The 22,103-nt window shown below is 31.7% G+C and overlaps 4 protein-coding genes across 8 annotated transcripts; 1 reads left to right on the top strand and 3 right to left on the bottom strand.

Annotated features, from left to right (window-relative positions):
- Positions 1-993: 993 nt before the first annotated feature.
- LOC100747151 (synaptic vesicle glycoprotein 2B) lies at positions 994-14,480 on the bottom strand. Of its 4 annotated transcripts, none has more exons than XM_012386736.3 (11): positions 12,348-12,563; positions 9,115-9,397; positions 7,790-7,937; positions 7,535-7,715; positions 7,128-7,449; positions 6,871-7,029; positions 6,712-6,800; positions 6,306-6,470; positions 6,117-6,236; positions 5,656-6,039; positions 994-5,566 (listed from the first exon to the last, which is right to left on the bottom strand). In XM_012386736.3, exons 1-11 carry the CDS (start codon positions 12,353-12,355, stop codon positions 5,386-5,388), a joined length of 2,040 nt encoding a protein of 679 aa, XP_012242159.1. In that variant the 5' UTR covers positions 12,356-12,563; the 3' UTR covers positions 994-5,385. The 4 variants fall into 4 exon arrangements, with proteins under 4 accessions (XP_012242159.1, XP_012242179.1, XP_012242167.1 ...); XM_012386744.3 differs by lacking the exon at positions 12,348-12,563 and adding an exon at positions 13,510-14,480 and having other exon boundaries at positions 5,386-5,566; XM_012386751.3 differs by having other exon boundaries at positions 5,386-5,566; positions 12,259-12,598.
- An 838-nt stretch (positions 14,481-15,318) lies between these two features.
- LOC100747390 (E3 ubiquitin-protein ligase RNF113A) lies at positions 15,319-16,951 on the bottom strand. The gene is made up of 6 exons (XM_003484898.4): positions 16,687-16,951; positions 16,471-16,544; positions 16,149-16,352; positions 15,859-16,075; positions 15,584-15,776; positions 15,319-15,515 (listed from the first exon to the last, which is right to left on the bottom strand). The coding sequence occupies exons 1-6, from the start codon at positions 16,796-16,798 to the stop codon at positions 15,338-15,340; spliced, it is 978 nt and encodes a 325-aa protein (XP_003484946.1). The 5' UTR covers positions 16,799-16,951; the 3' UTR covers positions 15,319-15,337.
- LOC100747271 (origin recognition complex subunit 4) lies at positions 16,822-19,719 on the top strand. Of its 2 annotated transcripts, none has more exons than XM_003484897.4 (6): positions 16,822-16,963; positions 17,195-17,420; positions 17,501-17,827; positions 17,899-18,396; positions 18,464-18,616; positions 18,711-19,719. In XM_003484897.4, exons 2-6 carry the CDS (start codon positions 17,205-17,207, stop codon positions 18,870-18,872), a joined length of 1,356 nt encoding a protein of 451 aa, XP_003484945.1. In that variant the 5' UTR covers positions 16,822-16,963; positions 17,195-17,204; the 3' UTR covers positions 18,873-19,719. The 2 variants fall into 2 exon arrangements, with proteins under 2 accessions (XP_003484945.1, XP_033177221.1); XM_033321330.1 differs by having other exon boundaries at positions 16,880-16,963; positions 17,185-17,420.
- LOC100742578 (putative ammonium transporter 3) lies at positions 19,452-22,024 on the bottom strand. The gene is made up of 11 exons (XM_003484943.4): positions 21,886-22,024; positions 21,544-21,829; positions 21,325-21,482; positions 21,149-21,260; positions 20,865-21,070; positions 20,655-20,786; positions 20,479-20,574; positions 20,325-20,413; positions 20,150-20,239; positions 19,970-20,057; positions 19,452-19,907 (listed from the first exon to the last, which is right to left on the bottom strand). Exons 1-11 carry the CDS (start codon positions 22,022-22,024, stop codon positions 19,747-19,749), a joined length of 1,557 nt encoding a protein of 518 aa, XP_003484991.2. The 3' UTR covers positions 19,452-19,746.
- Positions 22,025-22,103: the final 79 nt, after the last annotated feature.

Here is a 22,103-nt window from a genome sequence, read left to right on the forward strand (position 1 = left end):
CCTTTATAGCCAATCGCGTGGAAAACGAAATAATAAATTGGTATAATTGAATTTAAAAACAAAGTGATCAAATCTAAAAAAGGAAAATATACCTGAGAGGTTATTTTCATAAAAGAATTTATTTCAAATATGACATAACACGAAAAAGTACATAAGGAAAATTCGCGTAGCAAAATACTTACGAGATGAGGATGTGATGTTCGTTTCTACGGGACAGAGTAACTTGATTTAGCCTCTCCTAGGCTTTGTCTGTATATAAAGAACGGAGACATAGCCTAGAATAGGTTAGGTCAGGGCTCGTTCGACACGATTATCTTCGTACTACTCTTCTTATGTCGAGGACACACGCAAGGTCAAGCTCAAGGTCAATAATCGGCAGGAAATATGAAGGGAACGTTGCAGGTATAGACAATACTTCTTTGAACATTTGCATCTACTACAATCAATAATGACTTGTCTGGTTTCTAACTAATGATTACTTAAAGTATAAACTATTCTACTGTTCTGCATTATACGTTTGTCTTGTTTGTAAAAGAATAATTATTTGTACCTTATTAATTAGCCACGACGTATGATACATTTATATGTTTTAATAATCCCCCATATTTGTTTTGTGGGAGAATCAAAAAATTATTATTAATAAAATTAATCGATAAATGACTTTCTTCAAAACTTGCCGTCGATAAAGAAGAAAATATTCTCTATACCGACATATCGATTCTTTACCTTTTTTCATCGATACAAATGGCGGATCAGCAACAACTATAGTTACAATCTCCCGCCAATTTTTGTATAATTTAAAATCGCCTGAAAAATTAAAGAAAGAATCCTCGCAATTATGAGGTAAGTAATCACTCAATAAATATGATTGAACAAATCGACGAACTTACTTCATCTGTTCCCGTCGTCTATTCTCTTATTTATTGAATTGTTGATATAATAACAAAAGAAACTTAATAAGTAGAAGGTTAACACACACATATTGGTAATAAATTCACTCCGATCGCTTCAAATATATTTTTTACTAACTTAAAAAGCTGAGCGAGTACAGGGTATGATGAATTTGGATTTCCATGTTCGACTATTTTTGAATACTTCGGTCAATTCTGATAGAATTACAGTAGAATAAAAGACATACATATACATACATAGTATCTGGATACTGTCCAATTCGATTTTCGAATTGCAACTGCTCGCATCTTTTTTTCGAATACTTCCTTTATGATTCCTTTAAATAATTCTAAACATATCTATGTTCGTCGATATTATAAAAAAAATAATATTGAAGTTCTCTCGAAACCTGGTGTCCTTTTTTTAATTATGCAAGTTATGTTGATTCGAGAGATCGAATTGAATTGAAGTGCCTGAGCCATACATGACATTAATAACAATGATAATTATTATGACAGTTAATATTACGAATAATTTACTACATATTGCCATGAAATTTGCAAGAGCATGTCGATTTTTTTCTTACAAATTATATACAAATTTTTGTCGTAAAATGAGTGTTCTAAAAGTATTGCGAGATAAATATATATATATATACTTTAAACTATAATTGCGACCGTTTCAACAATTGTTTTTTTTTTCTTTTTTACATATGTATTGCTGTAATACCAATTAATCGATTCATTATTAATTCCGCATACGTATCTCGTACAAAGCATCGACTCATTCTATTCTATTACATTCTGTTGTTGGATCCCTCGAAAAAAAGCTACTCAAAAAATCGCAGCCACTGTCGCAGAAACTATCAGAAATGTCTTTAAAAAATATGCAAATGACTTCTCCAACTTAGGTTCGTGTAATTTCCAAAAACAGCAATTCGAATATTACAATGTTTCGTATACAAAAGATTAAATACTTTTACTCATACTAAAAAAGGAAAGAATTGTTTCTGTTTTGTGAATGTACTAAAGCATAGAAAAAGAATAAATTTTTAATGCAATTGCTCAAATGTTTAAGGGGAAAGTTACTTCATTATTTTGAGTCTATCTTATAATTAACAGTCTCTATTAAATCGACTGAATGTTCTATATAAGTGTTCAAACAGATGTTCTAGCACGTAATACTCTCGCTACTGTTTCAAATTAATATTTCTTAATGAGTCAAGGTGTTAGCAAATAGTGTATTGTAATTTACTTTTTTTAAGTACTGGTTGCATAATTTGATGGATATTATCTTTCATTCATAATAATGACTGAAATTGTTCATATGCGACCAACAAACCAATTGTGAAAACATTAATGAGTTATGCAAAACAGGTATAGATTAAAAATGCTACATATAAATATTATAATTTGCAATTTAGTACGATGAATGTCTTTTTTGGAAAGTGAAAATAAAGATTGCAATTGTTTTATTCTGAAACAAAATCAAGTGCTTATTAAAATGTCGTAGAAATTGATAGAAAGCGCAACCAGAATTAAGTCTTGAAGAATTTGAATGTCTTCCTTTCTATCACTGGACGATATATTTATGTCTTTCTAATTAATTAAATATTACACATTTAAAGGTTAAAAAACAGTCTATGTTGTAAAAACAAACAAAAGATACGGCGATTATCAACTGATCCTTATTTTCAGTCTGTATAAAATAAAATAAGGGGATAAAATATCTACTGTAAAATATACTACCGAGTACAGAAGAAAACACTGTACACTGATGATATAATATCTCTGCATAATGTAATGCAGTAATTAAAAGACTGGATATCTTACTAATTAATTTTTCACAAAGTCAGTTCTCCATATATAATAAAATAAGGAAAACATTCGCTCATGCTTGTGCAGTTATCCAACAAGATAAAAATAATAATTATACTTAACGATACAACATTGCACTAAATATCACTCGAATAACTTTCACGAGTATTTTCCATGTTAAAACACAATCTAACGCAATTACATTGTTCGATCCGCTGATAATCAATCCGTGTACTGATAATCAATCGTATTCGCTAAAAGAAATCCTCAACTTTCAATGACTATTTAGCAGTTTCCTTGTATACGTATACCGCTATTTTACCGACTTGAAATTTCATCATTACGATTCCTGGTACACATTTCTAAATACGTTTAGTTGATAGTCTAATTAAAGCCTACGAATCTAAAGTGCTCGTTCATAAGTGATATGTCGATTAAAATATATTATCTACGGGCGATGATGAATTTAATAGTGTAGCAGTATAGATTTAATCATATGAAACCGTATGTGCTGGCAAGCTTTTTTAACAAAGATTTCTTTGGAAACCTTCTATGATAACCAGTTACAAATCTACTAACTTTGATATTATATCGCCTCAAAATCAAAGACGTTAAAAACATTTAATTCTATGAACATAAGTCTACTGTTTCAAATGCAAAAAATTATTCTATTCATACGAGTAATTAATTTTATGCACTGCAATGCCAGCACAGGCTTGTTTCACTGTCAAGTTCACAAATACAATTTGCAGAAGTAGGAACGAGCAGCAGTACTTGTAGACACTAAAATTACCACGTTGTTGCTTCGTGATAAAAGATAGAATTGTTATACGAAAACTTGTGCGAGTAATAAAACAATTTTAATTTGCGCACGTTTCTACTTCTTGTTAAATGACGATATAGCTATAGCGCTTCATAACATTAACATCTTTTTTTTGGTGTTTTTAAATTAGATGCCAACAATTTGATATGAAAAATTCACTAACCATGATGGGACGTAGATTTTTATATGATTAAGTTTGCCAACAGCAGTTTGTATTTATCTCACTAATAAACTTCCTTAAATATTTAGTAATATATTTTAAGTTTCGATAAGATTGAGATATCTCAGTAAAACTTATTTTATGTTCTTATTGCCTAAAAATAGTTATCCGTTCTGAGGAACCAGTATTTTTTTCAGCTTTGGCATGTCATCACGGTCGTTCTCCCGCAATGACAGTAAAATTCTAGCCAAGTATTTGCAAAATGTAATTAGCGATCTTTACAATTAAGATGATATCAGTGTACATTCATGATTTTGTAGAAAATAATGTCATCTACTTCGGTTACAAGTGTTAGAAAGATTGACGCATTTTTCTTTTTATAGTTTATTCGTATTTTGTAAGCTTAAAGATGATTAAAAGTTGACTAGAGGCGATAATCTCTCGGATTTATAATAAACGAAGCTAAAGCTTCTATCTCTCGAGTTCAAAGTCTTCAGTTTGAGGGAATTTAAGATTCGAACGGCAGCATTTACATGAATTACATGGATAATGCCTCTTAGCCGAGTCTAGCGTCTAGAGTGAATGTAAGCTGCTTGATCTTGTTGAAAAGCAAAAGTACCGAATATGTCTTTCTTCGATTATTTTCCCTTTACAGTAGAAAGAATTTAATATTATTTAATTCGAGGTTCCCTATCTACCTCCTTAGAATATATATGTATACATATATATTTAATTTCTCAAATGGCAAAAGCGTATACAGCAATAGTAAATATAAAAATTTCCACGATACTGTCCTTGGCAAACTTTCTCGATCGAATTGCTTAGAATGTAATAATTTTGGGATCATGCATAATCTCTCTAATCTAATTATAAACAAAAGTAAGATCTATGCACTATGAATAACATTCCATATTTTTCTATTCTGAATATTCAAATGCATTTTTAGTAAGCAAAATTATTTAGTGTTTAATTTTCTTGTTATGTGTTGACGTATCAGTATGGATGACAACTTCCACTCTTAACATCCATTACAATTGACACGTTTCATGGCTATTGCCTTATTAAAATAGCTTTATAAACATATGTGCATCTTACGACTTCTTTTCTATAGAAAATGAGTCGTATAATGGCTTTGAAATTAGATGGAGTGAAATCTCGGAATACAAGATCTACATGAGGTTTCATGTAACATGATTTAAATATTAAATCTCCGTACGTCCTTTGTCTTTTTTCCTAAGATCTTTCTGCTATAACAATAACCTTTGTCATCGCTTAAAACACATGTATTAAAATCTTGTAGAAAGTCCATATCCTAGCATACGAGACGGCTACTCTTTAACATCTGTGCGCTTTAAATACTCAAATATTTGTGTAAACCACGATTTATCGATCCATTTACTAGTTTAGGATATGTCACTTTGTACGAAGGCGCACTTCGAAAGAAAAGCATTAGTTGTTAAATTTGCAAATTCAAAAGTTTGCACTTGTCCAGGACGTTTCACCTTATATAATTTTCGTCCAAGCGTTTCTGATAGAAACCGAACTTTTGGATTTCATAACGAATCACGAGATTTTCCGTATCATGTGAAAATATTGAATAAAAACATTAGCGCAGTTCACAAGTGATCCATTAAAATACAAATTAAAAACGTCTTTTATACGGCATCTGCGTTTTTCGCACTTACTCGCAATCCTTATAAAAAAACTGTATGGGTGTGAGGCAATTTGAATGTTGCGACACTAGCTACTAATAACGGTAATGCAGTTAACAGTGCAGGCGCAACTAGAGGTGCGCCAACTAAAGTTTTATAAGATGTAGTTCCTATTAAACCACATAGCCTTATAACACCTGCTATAAAACCGAAACCAGTACACCTATAAAATCGATATATCTTACTATTAGTTCATTTTTTATTTAAATATATATTTTATTTGAATGAAATAATAATCAAAACGAAATTTACCTTAAATGAGTAGGGAAGCTCTCAACTGTAACCAAGGTAAGAGACGTCCAAGCAATAGCAAACACTGCCATAAAACCACCTTCGAAGCCAAGCACTGCAGAACTATTTGTGCCCACTAGAATTAAACACAGAGTAGCTACTGATGAGAGGAATAATGAAATACCAATCATTTTTGGCCGTTCAAGCACAGTGAGTGCTAATCCTGCTAAAACAGCAGCAGGCACGAAGGCCAATTGAGCAACGAGATGACCATGTAAAGCTTCTTCTATGTAAATGTTATAATCCAAATCGAGAGTCGGGCAGGGACCGCTTAAACTTAATTCCGTATTATTTTCCAACTTACATCTCGTAAAGACTTGTGCGGATAGATCTGTATCTACAAATCTAAAAGCCATAGACAATCATTATTTTATATCAAGAAAGGAGTACTGTTGTTAAATAGTAACATTCTGAATACATACTTCGAGTGTACAATAACACTGTCTGTAAAATGAGTTTTACTAGACTTTATGCTACTGAATTCTACAGATTGAAAAGTACAGTTATCGAAATCTACATGACTGAATACCATTTTCGTGAATCTGAAACACAAATGCTCATATACAATTTAGTTCAGTATTATTTCACAAACTTTTTTCATAACTACTTACTTGCAATTTAAAAATGTCGAATCTTTGTATTGACAATTCTCTAAAGAGCCATTGAATGTTTGATTTTTATATTCTTTCCCGAAAATTTTTATTGTGTGAGCTTTATATTCCGTGGCGCGTATAAGTTTGAGATACTCAGGGCACCACACCATAAGGCCATATAGTCTAAAGTAATCACGACATTGTAGTATCGTAGTATGATATTGTAAACAAGTGGTTGCTGAGGTGCGAATTATAAACAAGCGGTTGCTGAGCATGTGCGTAGAGGGGTTAAGACAAGAGATATGAGGCTAAGACAAAAGACAAGGGGGTTGCTAGGGGATGATAAACGAATTAACAGCAGTATTTACGATACTACAATATTATAAAACAAACAATTACTGACATGTTTAATGAAAATACATACCCGAATGATACAGTTGACCAAATAATTATAAGCACTATCGTGACGCGCAAATGAGGTGATACAAATAATTCCAGGAAGGAATTCCAAAACTAGAAATTCAATAAAAATTAATATTAGTTTCCAAAGATGTAAGATAAAAAAATATACAGATATTCATACCACTTCAATAGAATAAATTATATCAGCCAAAACACTAGTATGATTAGTAGGAGATGGAGGTGCCAAACCACGAGGCCTTTTAGTTGGAAGCTCTAATTCAGAAAGTTGATATTGTGCACCTGTTGCACCTTTCCGCGTGGTATTCTTTTTGTATATTTTCTAAAAAAATGCATCAGTTTCAATCAACTTTTTTATCTTATTACATTGCTTATCTCTTATTACATATACCTATTTTATACATAGATATAAAAAAATACCTGGTAAACCATCATTGCTTCTACATCTCTGCCTGCTTCTACCAAATATCTCGTACTTTCTGGTAGGAAAATGAGCCCGATAGTAGAGCATAATGCGGGTAAACAACAAAGTAAAAGGAAGCGATGCCAAGCACTGAAGTGTTCTTTGTTTTCAAGAACTACCATTTCTCCAGTTGTAGGAACCACTGCCCATGCTAGAAGAGCTGCATATACACCTCCCAGTGCTCCTGCTGCCACTAATAAGCCAATCCATCTACTCCTGCTTAATCTTGGACAACATTCTGCTAGATATGCAAATGCTAGTGGTAAAGATCCCCCTACTCTGTAATGAAATAAGATATACAGTTCATTTCAAATAATCTTAAAGTGCACCTAAATAAAAAAAAAAAAAGATAGGAATTCCTTACCCAATTGCGGAACAAAATCTAGCACACATAAATGTTCCATAAGTTGGCATAAAAGTGGCTACACCACTAAATAAAGCATGAACAGACATTGCAGACAATAAAGATCTGCGTCTACCAATCCTGTCTCCTAAGCCACCCCAAAATAATCCTCCTAATGCAAGGCCCATTAATGTAATATTGCCTAAAATAAAAAGATGCGAGGATATTTATCTAGAAGCACATATATTGTAAGAAGGGGTAAAAATAAAAACTAACTGAGCCATCCTTTTTCATTATCTTCAATACATAGTTCAACCTCTGCACTTGGCAAAATATATGGTACAACAAAAAATTCTACAGTATCTGCTGCAAGACTCAAGCCTGTGCACAGAGCAGCCAATACTTGGAAGTAACCAACACCAGCCTGAAAAACAATTAACATTTTAGTAGTTAATTATACAGGAATGACACAAATAACAATATATAAATATTACTAAACAATGTACAATACAATAAATAGGCAGTTATTTTGTACTATTGTTTATTAAATTCATTTGAATAACATAAATAATATATAAATTGAAATATCTACAATTGATTAAAATATAGGTGTAACCTCCAAATAAATTATGGAAAACAAATGTATTTACTGGGAAATCATTCAGATAGCCCGGTATCTCTTTCGACTCATATTTTGTCTTTACAATCGATTCATCTAAAACTTCATCCATGTTGAAACTCTAAAAAAGTTTTAAACACTGGCAGTGAAAGGGTAATTAAACAGCTAAAGAAATTAACTTGGCTAAAAAGGACGCCATTTACTATAGGTTATGTTTTTGTTGTTCGATTAACCAAAGTTTAATATTTTATTTCGATATGTCGAAAAAGATGCAGCAGCCAATGTACATACAGATTTCAAATTTGTATGAGCTCATTGGCCTGTAACTACGCTTCGTACTTTGGAAAAAATATTCTAAAAATTGATTAATCGATAATCGATGCTTCGATATCTTTCGATAATCGCAATATGCTTACGATTGTAATTCAAATTTTAGTTACGTAGAAGTTTCCAGAGCAATGGTGGCGAAACTCTTCGAACTTCGTGATTTTTTATTAATTCTATCGCTTACAATATGGATAAGATTGCTTGCTATCGTTAATACGTGAAGTGAAGTGTGAATACAGCGCTAATTTAATATTGTACGAAGAAAATTGCATTAAATGTCTTGTAATTGGAGATAGACACTCTAAGATTATGAATCAGTGATGCAACTTATCTATCATAGATTCTTCTTTCTCGAGAAAGAAGGCTTTAAAACGAAAATTAATAAGAAATTGTATAATCAACATAACGTTCACTCGAAATGATTTCGATTTTTCATTTCAACATAGACGCTATTATCCAACTATGATTCTCGAATTGTTATATTTCCTTCAAGGACTTTACGATAATATCGAAACAAGATCGATATTAATCATGAAAAAATACGGTTAACATAAATCTGATTCGATAAACGTTAAAGGATAAGTTCACAATGTTCGAACAACGAATTATTCAAAGTAATGTAAATGAGAAAAAGTGGAAGTAAAATCGTATATACCTGTTTGATAGCGTCTTCGTGAAACTGTGCTAAAAGCGTTGCATCGGTGGTTGAGTCAATGAGATCATGCTCAGCGGAATCGGCTGAACCCGCGTTCGCACCTGCGGTGTTAGTATTCGTCGATTGAGACGTCATCTCCTCAGTGTATAATCCTCCTCTACTGGTCAACGTGCGTTCTCCAGTTCCGGATATCGTGCCACCGCTGGAAGATGCGGGTCCACCCCCGCTGCCAACGAGCCACTGGCTTTCCTCCTCCGACGAGGGCATCACTGCCACAAACCATCTGCAACATCGTCAACGGCCTATTACTTCACGTAAACAACAACAAACGTATGAATTTATTATAGCATTTATTACAAGTTTTTAGATTACTTTCGACTGATTTCGGTATTTATAAACATAAATGAAGAAATGGAATTTAAGCAGAAAATTTCAGATAAATACTATGTTTTAGATATTTTTATATGTTATGTGCATTCTATACATTTTGCATTGAAAGTTTTCTGTAAATGCATAGACATTAGCAGTTAATCTAGATTACCATTAACATTAGATCTATCAGCGACTAAAGAATAAAACTTGTACCAAAAGGTTATAATGAAATGAACGCTGTTAGAACTGCATTAGAACACCTATTGGTGTTTAGTAATAATTGAATGCTTTTCACTCGTTGAATTTTTCAATTTCATTTTCAATGAATTTAAACAATAGGTATCCTAATACTTATGACCACAAGTCTGCATGGAAAAATACAAATAACGCAAGGGAAACACATTTACCTATATACTTAATAAATATCATGAAAAGTCCTTAAAAATTATTGTCGTAAATCTATAAAATTACTACGAAAAATCACTACATATTAGTACTAGTATTAAAGTCGAAAATAGTTGTCCTGGTGTTCTTTTTAAAATTAATTATTAACAATTCTATAGAATATGGAGGACCTCCTCTTTCTTCTGAAAAACACGTTAATGCATACAGGAATGAGATACTACAACTTTCACAGTTTCATAATGCTAAAAGGATGTTCGTCTGACGTAAAGAAAGGCTTTCGAAGACGTTAGAAAAATCTTATTTATACGTAATAACGTTGATCCTGCGTCAATGATGACGACGTCATTAAAGGTCGGCATCGAAGCATGCATTTTTCGTAGGCATTTATTATCACGGTTAGACGGGTTCGGAACGTGTCATCAAACACATACGTCGACACGCTAATTTATCGATTCGTGTTCACTCATACAAGTCGATCAGATGCACGCCTACGAATAACGCTCGCTGATAGGGTCTGCACTGCACGTAGCTTTATTTAAATATACACAACTACACATGTCAACCTTGCATCAACGTCGACGAGGTGGGCATTGTTAACTATAATGGAGTCTACGTTTCCGCAACCTTTTGTATCTCTTCTTTGACATTTTTCTCGCTTTTTTCCCCTTATCTCCTTTTTCCAGCACAGCGATATATCTCCCCTACCACGCGTTTACTTCTCCTTCTCTTATTTTCATTCACTTTCCTCGCCGATAGATGATTAATTGATAGAAACAAAAAGTGGGAAACATTTGGCAAAATCTGCGAGTGTAGAAATTTGAATGTATGGAATATCAATACGTATTTTTGATTTTAGTATAGTTGAGGGATTTAAAAAAGAAGGTAATCCTATAAGTGACGAACGAACGAAGGATCGAACATTGTGGAGAATTAAATAATTAAAAAATTAAAACTAAGTAAATTAAACTAACTAAAATTAAAATTAAGTAACGTGAAAAATGTAAACAAGGTAACTTAATTTATAGCAACGACGTGTAATTAAATATCATTTTGTAGAATCAGATACTTTAGATATGAAAAGATGTTCCATAATTGAGTACTTTTAGTACTTCATTTCACTGAAGTAGAAGAAAATGTTGTTAAAAACTTTGGAATTTCCTTTCGTACAACTACGATATTAAAATCAAAGCTCGATAATACCATGTGGAATTAAAAAAATCACACGTTACATTTATAGCTACATTTATATCATTTTCCAACTGAATTATTTTTAGTGGTTCTACAAATCGAGACAGTTGAAATATTCATACGCGTATATAGATCTAATCGTCTATAACTCCCATCGTTGAAACTTACATAGGACATAAATTTATAATTTTCGTTGATCGTGCTACATCGTGTTCAGACATGGAATAATCACGTAATAAACGTCAATGAGAATACGGAATATGTATAATACACGCGATATTTGTTCGTTCTCCTATACTTAATCGTTCGAAATTTATCAGATAATAGCATTCTTTTATACCTTTGATACCGTATGTTTGGTGCTTATTAAACATCTAGCAGGTCACAATTATCACGAGAAAATATTCCTATTACGAAATTCTATGTAATAAAACGTTCGATGCAGTAGGAAGTTAACGAACACTACTTGTCAATCAAATTACGAAATGTTCGAGAAAGGTAAATATTTGTCAACACTTTCATGATAAAACAAGCCATATCTATCTATACGTACGTTCAATTTACATACCGTGTGTGAATAGCATAAAAACGAAACAGATACAAGGATTTCAAACAAATTAAGAGACACATCTGAAAATTCTTCTTTTAATTCCTTTATGTTCTGTTGCGTGTGCTTAATACTGTACTTTAATAAATAATCAATCAACGATCGATGTATTTGTCTTCGGTAAAACTGATTTTAAACGTAAGTGTATTACAAAACCATCCGAAACAATTTATTTCTACCACCAACAATTAGTAAACAATTTTCCCCACAGGCCATTAATTATTTATTAATTAAACGATAAATGTATTTGCGCTCGGTAAAACAGCTTTTAAATTTTGATATATTCTTTATGAAACAAGCTCCTCCAAGATTCATAATGCGAAACAAGATTCTTCACAAGCTATTAGTTATTAAGTAACTAAACGACAAGTGTATTTGTCTTTGTTAAAACTAATTTTAAATTCAACGAATTACTTCTTCTTCGAAAACCTCTTTGAAAACGAATATTTCTAAGATGAATAATTAATAAAAATGCAATTTTTCTCTGGCATATTTCTAAAAACATTCGCTTCTAATTGGCCTCTAAAAGAAAAATGTAAAACTTTGTTAAATGAAACGTTCGATTCCCTCACCGATGAAGAAAATATGGAGAAGCTCCTTCTCTTTTTTGAAATCCTAGATTAGATCGTAAGCCCCTTTGTTACATGACATGCACACGTACATACGCATATATTTTCTGCTGAACGGACTAATGTCATCCAAATGTTTCCTAACACGAATTCTAGCAGTGTGAGATCGATTGTTACGATTACGCGAATATCGTGTTGGTTCCCAACGGATAGGAAACAGAAGCCGTGGCCGTCTGGCGACGTATTCCAACCAGCACTCGTTGAATTTCTGTAGCACTTATGACGCATGACAGAAAATTTCGCGAATCTCGTCGGATATCGCGCGGCCAGTCTCTGACTGCTGTAAGCACCCTACTCGGTTTGCTTTAATATTCGCATGGATACGTCGTCGTCCGTGCGCAACATACATAAATTGCCATGATACGCACAGAGATAAATATGTCGACAGTAATCGTATTTAATTGGTGATTAGGGGATACAGCGAGTCAGAAATTTACTCGCACAAATCCAGAATAGTGGGAAAATTATTGTTATGATTATCACAAATTAGTAAATAGTCTACCTGAAGCATTATATTTAAGAATGATTGAGAACTGAGAAATGGTGTAATAGGTTTGATATTTCATTCCACTGTGTTTCTTTCGGTCATTTTAGACCCAATTATACGTTTCTGACATAAACACGATATCTTCACACAATGTGTGACAAAAGTCTTATTGTTATGCATAATTTCTCGTTTTAGGAATTTAAACACTACCAATTTTTTTTGTTTACTCAAATGAGATCAGAGATGATTATTTAGGAAACAATAGTAAGATCAATACTAAATAGAAAAAAAAAACGGTGAAGTTCTAAGACAAAAAGTGTATTTTAGCAAACATTCATTTTATCAGAGTAATAACTTTTATAAAGCGTACCAACGATTTTACGACGTGGAAATAGGTATAAAATTATTATAACACGTTCCTCTGTTTGTTGTCTCACAATCAGAGTCAAATTACTATATTTCCAAATAAGGAAACGTATTATGTATGCCCAAGTATTGAAATCTCTTTTGTTTTCTTATTATTTTCTACACTTTTGTAACATTCTCGAATAATTTTGTAACTCACTGTACGTGTACAGTGTACAGAATTCGCGATGTATATTTTTTGTCATGCATGTCTACGTATGTAAATTTCAATGAGAACCCGACTAGGTGTTCGTACATTAAAATAACTCATTTCAACGGTGTAGCACTCTTTGTCGTATTACCTGGTTAATAGAAGATTTCCGCGAAATTTAACTCCTTCCGCACGTTCCTTTTACCGGCTAGTTTCTCCATCACTCGATTTTCTAACCGCTGTGCAACGACAATTAACACGGATGACATTGAATCCAAAACATTGGTCGTTGATCGTCCACTTATCGATTTTACATAAGATCAAACCAATTGTTCATTCGTTAAAGACGATGGACCTGCGATATACACTCGCTTCACGGTTGCACGATAAAATATTCGTAGGTTTGAAATGGAAGCCGCTATCGGTATTTTTGTATCAGTTGTCTCTGAAGAAACTGTGACAACAGCTGTTTACCGCGTATACCACAACATTATGCGTGTAAAGTACGATTCCTCGTCATGTTCGTATCACTGTATAGTACGATGATGTGTCCTAGGAACGTCTTGATACCAAACGGTGGTTGAAATAATATTAGTGTCTAATTCGAGTTTCATTTAGTTCAAAATGGATCACTTGCACGAATTCGACTGACTGTAATTCAATTACAATCTGGTAGTATTTGATTAATGTAGCATTGCCTCGGCCACTGATATTAGCTCTATTTCTTCCACAGGAAAAAATTCACGTTAATTTAATCTTTTGAATCTATAATTAATTATGAAAAATCCACACTTTTATATTATGTTTGTGAATTTATAAAAAAATCATGTTACGTTAAAAACCTCCGTTTTTTTGCGCGCGACGTTTATGTCTTAGAAATCAATGATAGGACGGCAAGTCGCTGATACGAGAACCCCTCGAACCTTTCTCGCGATAACGATTCGTTTTACAACTTTAATATCCCGTTTAATATCCCGTTAGAATGGTTTCGTAATATTTGCATCCTGGTGTTAGACGTTTCTTCGATGCCCGTAAAAAACAAGTAGCTTCGGTAACATTTCCACAGTATGAGACAAACAACACTGCGCGTGTATCGATTGAGGGAACAACTACGAGCAGCTAGAATCACCTTCGCTCTATATAGCGAAACCACCACTATACCTCCCCTCGATTCTTGTTCGACGTCAACTCGACGAGTGTTTGTGGAATGGCTCATACACTGAGGTCTTCCAAATCTAGACCCTTTACTAGCAAGGGTTGTCGACCTATCTACTATCCATCTATGTTTATATAAATATATTTCTTTCAATTTTTTCCTCCAGTTATGATTAAAATATTGAAACATATTATTTTTTAAAGCATGGATGTTCAAGTATATTATTTTTCATGAATGGGTTTAAAATTAAACAGAAACAAAATTTTTTTAGCTGAGTATGGCATATATATATATATATATATATATATATATATATATATATATATATATATATATATATATATATATATATATATATATATATATATATATATATATATATATATATATATATATATATATATATATATATATATATATATATATATATATATATATATATATATATATATATATATATATATATATATATATATATATATATATATATATATATATATATATATATATATATATATATATATATATATATATATATATATATATATATATATATATATATATATATATATATATATATATATATATATATATATATATATATATATATATATATATATATATATATATATATATATATATATATATATATATATATATATATATATATATATATATATATATATATATATATATATATATATATATATGTATATATATATATATGTATAGATCAATCCTTTTTCGCTTATAATTTATACATAAAAAATTGCAATCACTCGGTAAGAAATATATACTACTATGTCAAAAAATATATATTTTATTAATCATCAGATATTTCATCGTCCTCAACAGATTTTGCTTTCTCTTCCATCTTCGTCCGTGTGATTAGCTCCTTGGCTGGATTGAATACGCCGTTCGTCTGTACATTGCATATGTAACACCTTGTACTTTTCTTGTAGTGTTCTAAAGCACATTTCTCGCAGAAATAATGTTTGCATCTGAAAGGAAAATTCGTTTCACACATTCTACATCTAACTGGTTTAGAAGATAGAATTTTGATATATACTTTGTAACGATGGGGTCTGTAAAACTACTTCGGCAAATAAAACATTTGAACGGTAACGTTTCTTCGTCGCTGTCGATTTCGTATTTTTTATCATCTTCGTCACCGCTATTATTATATTCTCCTGTGGCAGCTTCTCTTTCTAGCTGCCAACCTAATTTGTAATCCGACCGGTCATGAAGAAATTTACAGCTATCTGAAATTGAAATGGAATGAAATAAGTACATAATAGAGTAAATAATAGATGTTTTAATAGCAAAGATTTTCGGTCTGTTTACCTCCAAAACCACAAAAACCAGTTTCTTTATAATCTTTACATATGTCTGGCTGATAATCCCACCTAACAGTTGCTCTAAGATTAGATGGTGCTCTGATTGGTCCTTTGCGAACCATACCACTGGAAGCATTTCCAGCAGCTGTATCTTTCTTCTTATAATATTGAGCATAATTATTCAAGCCTCTATAAATCTTATCATCCTCTTTTCCTTCCAATTCCTAAAACAGACAGATTGTCTTCTATGATATTGTTCTACCCTTGGATATTTTTGTATTGTATTTTTCTATTTACTTCATTTATTTTCTGAGCTTTCTCAAACAGAGCTTGAGCATCTTTGTCCTTCTCTGTTTCTGTTTCTAAGATTGCTGTTGCTCCTTGATCGCTTGGTCCTGCTGGCATAGGAGTTTTAGAACTCTTGTAAGACACTGTAACGCTTTCATCATCGCTACTATTGTTATCAATATGCCGTTGGTCCTTTAATTTCTTCGTATTAGTCTGTAAAATGCTATATTTACAACAAGTTCCCATTTTTGTTAACACTTGAATTTCATTGCACATTATAATTTATCTAATAATTGAAAGCAACCATTACATGATTCTATCTAATATTTACACTTTGTTTCATAGGATTATTATCATCCTGTTTCTTTTCCTTTTTGACCACTGTAGTTTCATCTTCGCTACTCTCTATTTAAAAATTAAGAAAAATATGTTATTATTTATGGGTACTGAACATAACCTATAGATAATACTAATCGAGTTTATATAATGAAATTACAATCTATTGGGACGCTAGTACAAAAATCTGATGTTCTTTAAACGTACTTACCATCTTCATCATTCGCTGTTTTCCGTTTTCTAGCTGCAGTGCTCCGAATTTTTCTCCTTTTAAATAAAAACGTGCAGTTTTTCTTGTCTGTTGTAGATTCTGCGTCTTCCATATTTGTTTTGTAAACAACTTCGTCCAAGTGTCTCTATAATTTCAAGATTTAATATTTTACGAATATTTTAAAAATTTGTGAAAATACTATTTCGATTCTCAGTTTGACCAGTCGATAACGAGTTTATTTAACTGAGTTCAATCCTTGAATAAATACGTTCTGAAGGTATTGTACATATCTTTCGCTAAAAAATTAATAGGTTATATTTGGCTAATCAGAGATGCCGTAGATTGTCAAAATCTACCTCAAATCTATACGAAACTGTAATATAAATGAAATTATGAATAAAATAATTTCATGGATAACATAAATAGGAACTTGTTGTTTCATCATAACTTAATTTATAGAAAAAGAAATTTAACTAAAAATTAACTGTAAATTTTTAGCGCGTTTTAGAGAAACTAATATGAATAAGAAAAAAAATATGGCAATTGATTTTCAAGACAATATGATATTGTTAACCAGGAAATATTTAAAACGTAAGATTATGTGTCCTGAAACAAAGTTCAGGCATCACGTTAAAGAAAGAATGCATATATTAGAGCTGTTAAAAAGAACAGTGGATATGGGTGAAAGTAATTCTGCTTTGTTGATTGGACCTAGGGGTAGTGGAAAAACAACAGTATGTTTTCTATTATTAATCTCATTAGAGAATCATCACTTTTTAGTATTTCCTTTATATAGATCTTTACTTTTTTATAGTTGATAAACAGTATTTTAAAAGAATTGTCGTATGTAAAAAGTTTTAAAGAGAATGCATTGATAGTGAATCTTCATGGTCTTGTTCATACTGATGATCGGTTGGCTTTGAAAGATGCTACACGTCAAATGCAATTAGAAAATGTGGTTGGTGATAAAGTTTTTGGCTCATTTGCTGAAAATTTAACTTTTCTGCTTGATTGCTTAAAATCAGGTGATAAGAAACGTTCTAAACCAGTTGTTTTCATACTAGATGAGTTTGACTTGTTTTGCCAACACCACAATCAAACTCTGTTGTATAACTTGTTTGATATTGCTCAATCTGCACAAGTAAGTGTAAAGTAGAGTTTTGTATTGATTTAGGATTGAGTTGAATATCAATTGAATGTTCATCTCTTCAGGCACCCATATGTGTAATTGGAATGACTTGTAGATTAGATGTTATAGAACTCTTAGAAAAAAGAGTTAAATCAAGATTTTCTCATCGGCAAATATTTTTGTTCCCTGGAGACATATCATCTTCAGAACAACCAACATCTGCTTTTGATGATCGTTTAGAACTTTTTCAACATCTTTTAAGTCTTCCTGATGATGAGAATGTAAATAGGATAGAATATCAATATGAAGATTGTACAATAGATCCACAGTTTGGATCTGTGTGGAATGAATACATAAAAAGTTTAGTTAGTAATACTACTATGGTGAATCTGTTAAAAAGACTGTACCAAATTGATGTTAGTGAAAGAAGTTTTAGAAACTTTTTAGCAATAGCTGTTTCTACATTGTCAGAGAAGCATCAAAGACTAGATGTAAATGATTTTGTAGAAGCAAGTAAGATGTTTTCTCAAGATGACAAAGTACTAATGCTTGAGGGGTTGTCTGTATTAGAAATGTGTTTAGTAAGTGTATTTATTGCTCGCCTCCTTGGTATAGGATGTATTTTTGACAAACATGCTATTATTCTAGATAATTTCAATGAAACATGAAACAGAAATTTATGATGGAGAGCCATTTAATTTTGAAGCAATTTATAATCGTTATATAAAATTTGCTAATCAAAATTCTTCTATACAAACTGTTCAAAGGCCTGTTATTATGAAAGCATTTGAACATATTAAGGTAAGGGTTGTAATAACAAAATAGGAGTAAAACAATGTTGTTCTTGTATTATCCAAGTAGCTTATCATTTTCAAAACCATGCATATTTTCACAGAATTTGGAGTTTTTATTGCCAGTGAGTGGTATGAATTCAAAAGTTGAGAAAGAGTATCAATATTATAAATTCGTACTCACCTCACAACAAGTTATAGAAGCTGTAAAAAATTATTCTGGATTACCAACAGAGATATGTCAATGGGCAGTAACTAACATGTAATCATTATGGATTATTTATAAAATTGCAGCTGCTAAAGAATTTTGCATTTGTAATGCATCACTCATTTGCAATTTTAACCAACAAATGAGTATTTTATAGAATAAGTATGAGATTTGTATTTTTTAAAACACATTTTTTTTTACTATAATTATTTATTTTAAAGAAGCAGCAGTTTGTTTCTTATGCAATATTTTGTGTAAGTGTCTTACATATGTATTCATTTCAAAAGTATATGTTTTTACATATATAAGAAACTATGCATACTAGTGTATTTACTATTAAAAAAATATCAAGCGATTTTTCTAAAAACAACTATGGTATCTAATTAGATCACATGCTATCATGGCAAAAGGGTAGTTTGCATTTAGTAGTATGAGATTAGCATAAGAGTATATATAAATTTAATATTTAATAACATTGAACAAGGTGAAAACAATTAGATATTATTTTCTTGATGTCTATGTAATACATCTCTGTAATACAGTCTTCAAAAAGCAATTCCTGCCTATCATAGCATAAAAAACGTCCAATATTACGTCCTTGATAAATGAAGACAACAAATAATTTTTCATAACAATATTTTATCTGAAACTTATAATAAAAGAGACTTCTATCTAGGTGCCATGTTATTAATCAGGTTATTCTATGTAGTTACAGTGTCTGTGATCTTTCAACAGGATTGTTCCCTATATGATAACATCTATAATTTTCATTCATGTAGTTATGTAAGATTTTAATTATTTATCATAGATTGCCTGTACATTGTATGATGTAACAGTACTGTGTAAAAGCGTTATAACGTGTACGTGAATACATTTATATGTTTCTAATAAATCTGCTATCGTTATACAACGTTGGTAAGCATTAGGAAACACTAATCTATCCAAGCGAGGTTCGGCTTATTTTTATTGGTCAATGTAGTATCGGTAATCGTACTTAGTTTAGGACTCTTCGATAACTTTCTCCCAAGTAGAAGTTGTTTTCCATACTTCAGACGATTTTTACGATTATATTTTTGAATGTACGAATCGTGACCTATTGCAAATTAACTTGCGTAATTAATCGAGCAATGATATTTTAACTCAAATGCATCTTACCAGGATTAATTCCTACAGGATGTACGCTATTTAATTCGTGCTTTTGTGAAGCTGGTCGAAGAGCAGACATGGCTCTACTTATTCCTACCTAAAAGATATAATGCTACTATGCATAACCAATTTTATAATGTATACAATTTTTTAGCTATGAAGTATATATGTAATAGTTATAATAAAAACCTGTGGGTGTCGTATTCTATGTTCTACTAAATCTGCACCTAGAAGCTCATCATGAACACTCATTCTTATTGGTATAATTTTATTTATAAACTAGAAAAATGTAAAACGTCAAAAATTAAACAACGGATTTTGTTTGTAAGAAAACATATTTTGAATAATATTTGATACAATTTACCCATAGCAAAATAATAGATACTGTGAAGCTCCAAAGTGTTAGGCATAAAATTACTAAACATTGCACGCCTAACAAATATCCTCCTCCTCCTATAAGCAGAAAAATATCTCTGTGGAATTTGATCATTTCATAAGACAAATTTATGATTGCAAACCTTTGAATAATCCTTTTCTTCCACTGGTAGTATCAAGAGGATACGGATTATCTGCAAATAAACCTATAGCAAAAATACCCCAAATTCCACTTGCGCCTACATGAAAGGAAAATTGGTCAATAAAATGAGAAATTAATAGAAAATAAAGTAGTAAAATTAGAAAGGAAAACTAAAACCATGTGTAGCACTGGCTCCAACAGGATCATCAATATGCATTTTGTCAAAGAGGGGCATGGTAAAACATGTGATAAGAGCACCAATCATTCCGACAATTATGGCCTCCCAGGTTCTGAAAAGGAAACAGCCACCTAACTGACTTTGTAAAGTTATTGTTAAGGTAGTAAATATCTTATTGAATACTTATAAGTACTTGTACTGAAATTCACCTGTAATTGCAACCAGTGAACCAAGAATGCCATTTATTTGACTTAGAATGTCAATCTTATCTGGGCCATTTAAACTGAAGCCTAGCCCAACTAAACCACCCCCCATACTTGCTAGCATAGTGCAAACTGCTGCTTTAGCTGCATATTGCCATCGTTGTCCACTGACACCATATGTGCTACCACTGTTAAATGCTAACCAGCCCCACCTTATACAATTTTTGTATATTAATATATATCTGATAATCTACATCTGTAAATAGGCAACTACTAATTATTTATTTTACCAAAGTACAAATAAGCCCATGATAGCATTGACTGGACATCCAAGAGGCAATGGATCAATTCCATTGTCATATCTGCCTACCCTTGGTCCCAACATAAGGGCACAAGCAAGTGCTATTATAAATTAATATCTTAGGTATTGATTAACAAATTATCTCAAAAGATGTTAATACTTTACCAGAGGTACCACCAACAAGATGCACTACCCCAGAACCAGCAATATCAACAGCACCCATTTTTTTCAAGAAACCTTGATCACCCCATATCCATCCTGCTGGTACGCAGTATACAATTGTATTTAAAAAGGAAAATAAACAGTATGCTTTGAAATTGCATCTGTAATCATGTAATATTCAATTAGAGTTAAAAAGCTTTATAGATTATTTTATATAATTACCGTTCAGCCATGGCACCACTAACAATGGTTGTTGAAGTGGTTGCAAAGCTTAATTGGAATAAAAATGCAGCACATTTTGGACCCATCAATACGTCCTCTATTGAAGGATCTATTAAAAATTCTCCAATGCCAATAAAAGGATTATTAAACTTGCTTGTTCCGAAACTCGTTGCGAAACCAAATACCCAATAAGTTAAACCGCCGAGTACTATGTCGACCACATTCTTCATCATAATGTTGACTTCATTTTTTAAAGAGACACACCCAGATTCTAACATACCAAAACCTGAATAAACAAAAAATTAATCTTTGTATTTCTCGTGTTTTAATCTAGAACTTTACCCGTTTGCATAGTGAAAATTATAAAGGAATTCGTCACAATCCAATTACTATCTTCTTGATTCAAATTATATGCAGAAGCCAAATATCTTTTTACAGTTGAAGTGTTTGTAATATTTGTTTCATAATTTCCCATTTCCATATTAGTTCAAGACTTCTCTCACCAAGAGAATGGCATTAACTAGATGTTATTTTCTATTTGATCGTCCCAGAATGCAGTA

This window comes from Bombus impatiens, unplaced genomic scaffold (assembly GCF_000188095.3).
Source record: "Bombus impatiens unplaced genomic scaffold, BIMP_2.2 scf_0027, whole genome shotgun sequence".
Classification (NCBI taxonomy): Eukaryota; Metazoa; Arthropoda; class Insecta; order Hymenoptera; family Apidae; genus Bombus; species Bombus impatiens.

What these genes read in the sequence shown, in the direction of transcription:
- LOC100742578 (XM_003484943.4), bottom strand. Translation starts at nt 22,024, where the DNA reads ATGGAAATGGGAAATTATGAAACAAATATTACAAACACTTCAACTGTA. An exon ending in AGTGGTGCCATGGCTGAACG is followed by an intron (nt 21,483 to 21,543) that starts GTAATTATATAA and finishes ACATGATTACAG; the next exon opens with ATGCAATTTCAAAGCATACT. An exon ending in TCTTGTTGGTGGTACCTCTG is followed by an intron (nt 21,261 to 21,324) that starts GTAAAGTATTAA and finishes AATTTATAATAG; the next exon opens with CACTTGCTTGTGCCCTTATG.
- LOC100747271 (XM_003484897.4), top strand. Translation starts at nt 17,205, where the DNA reads ATGAATAAGAAAAAAAATATGGCAATTGATTTTCAAGACAATATGATA. An exon ending in ATATTGCTCAATCTGCACAA is followed by an intron (nt 17,828 to 17,898) that starts GTAAGTGTAAAG and finishes TCATCTCTTCAG; the next exon opens with GCACCCATATGTGTAATTGG. An exon ending in CTGTATTAGAAATGTGTTTA is followed by an intron (nt 18,397 to 18,463) that starts GTAAGTGTATTT and finishes CTATTATTCTAG; the next exon opens with ATAATTTCAATGAAACATGA.
- LOC100747390 (XM_003484898.4), bottom strand. Translation starts at nt 16,798, where the DNA reads ATGGAAGACGCAGAATCTACAACAGACAAGAAAAACTGCACGTTTTTA. An exon ending in AACAGCGAATGATGAAGATG is followed by an intron (nt 16,545 to 16,686) that starts GTAAGTACGTTT and finishes ATTTTTAAATAG; the next exon opens with AGAGTAGCGAAGATGAAACT. An exon ending in AAGCTCAGAAAATAAATGAA is followed by an intron (nt 16,076 to 16,148) that starts GTAAATAGAAAA and finishes TGTCTGTTTTAG; the next exon opens with GAATTGGAAGGAAAAGAGGA.
- LOC100747151 (XM_012386736.3), bottom strand. An exon ending in ACGAAGACGCTATCAAACAG is followed by an intron (nt 7,938 to 9,114) that starts GTATATACGATT and finishes ATTGTTTTTCAG; the next exon opens with GCTGGTGTTGGTTACTTCCA. An exon ending in TAATGAAAAAGGATGGCTCA is followed by an intron (nt 7,716 to 7,789) that starts GTTAGTTTTTAT and finishes TTTTTATTTTAG; the next exon opens with GCAATATTACATTAATGGGC.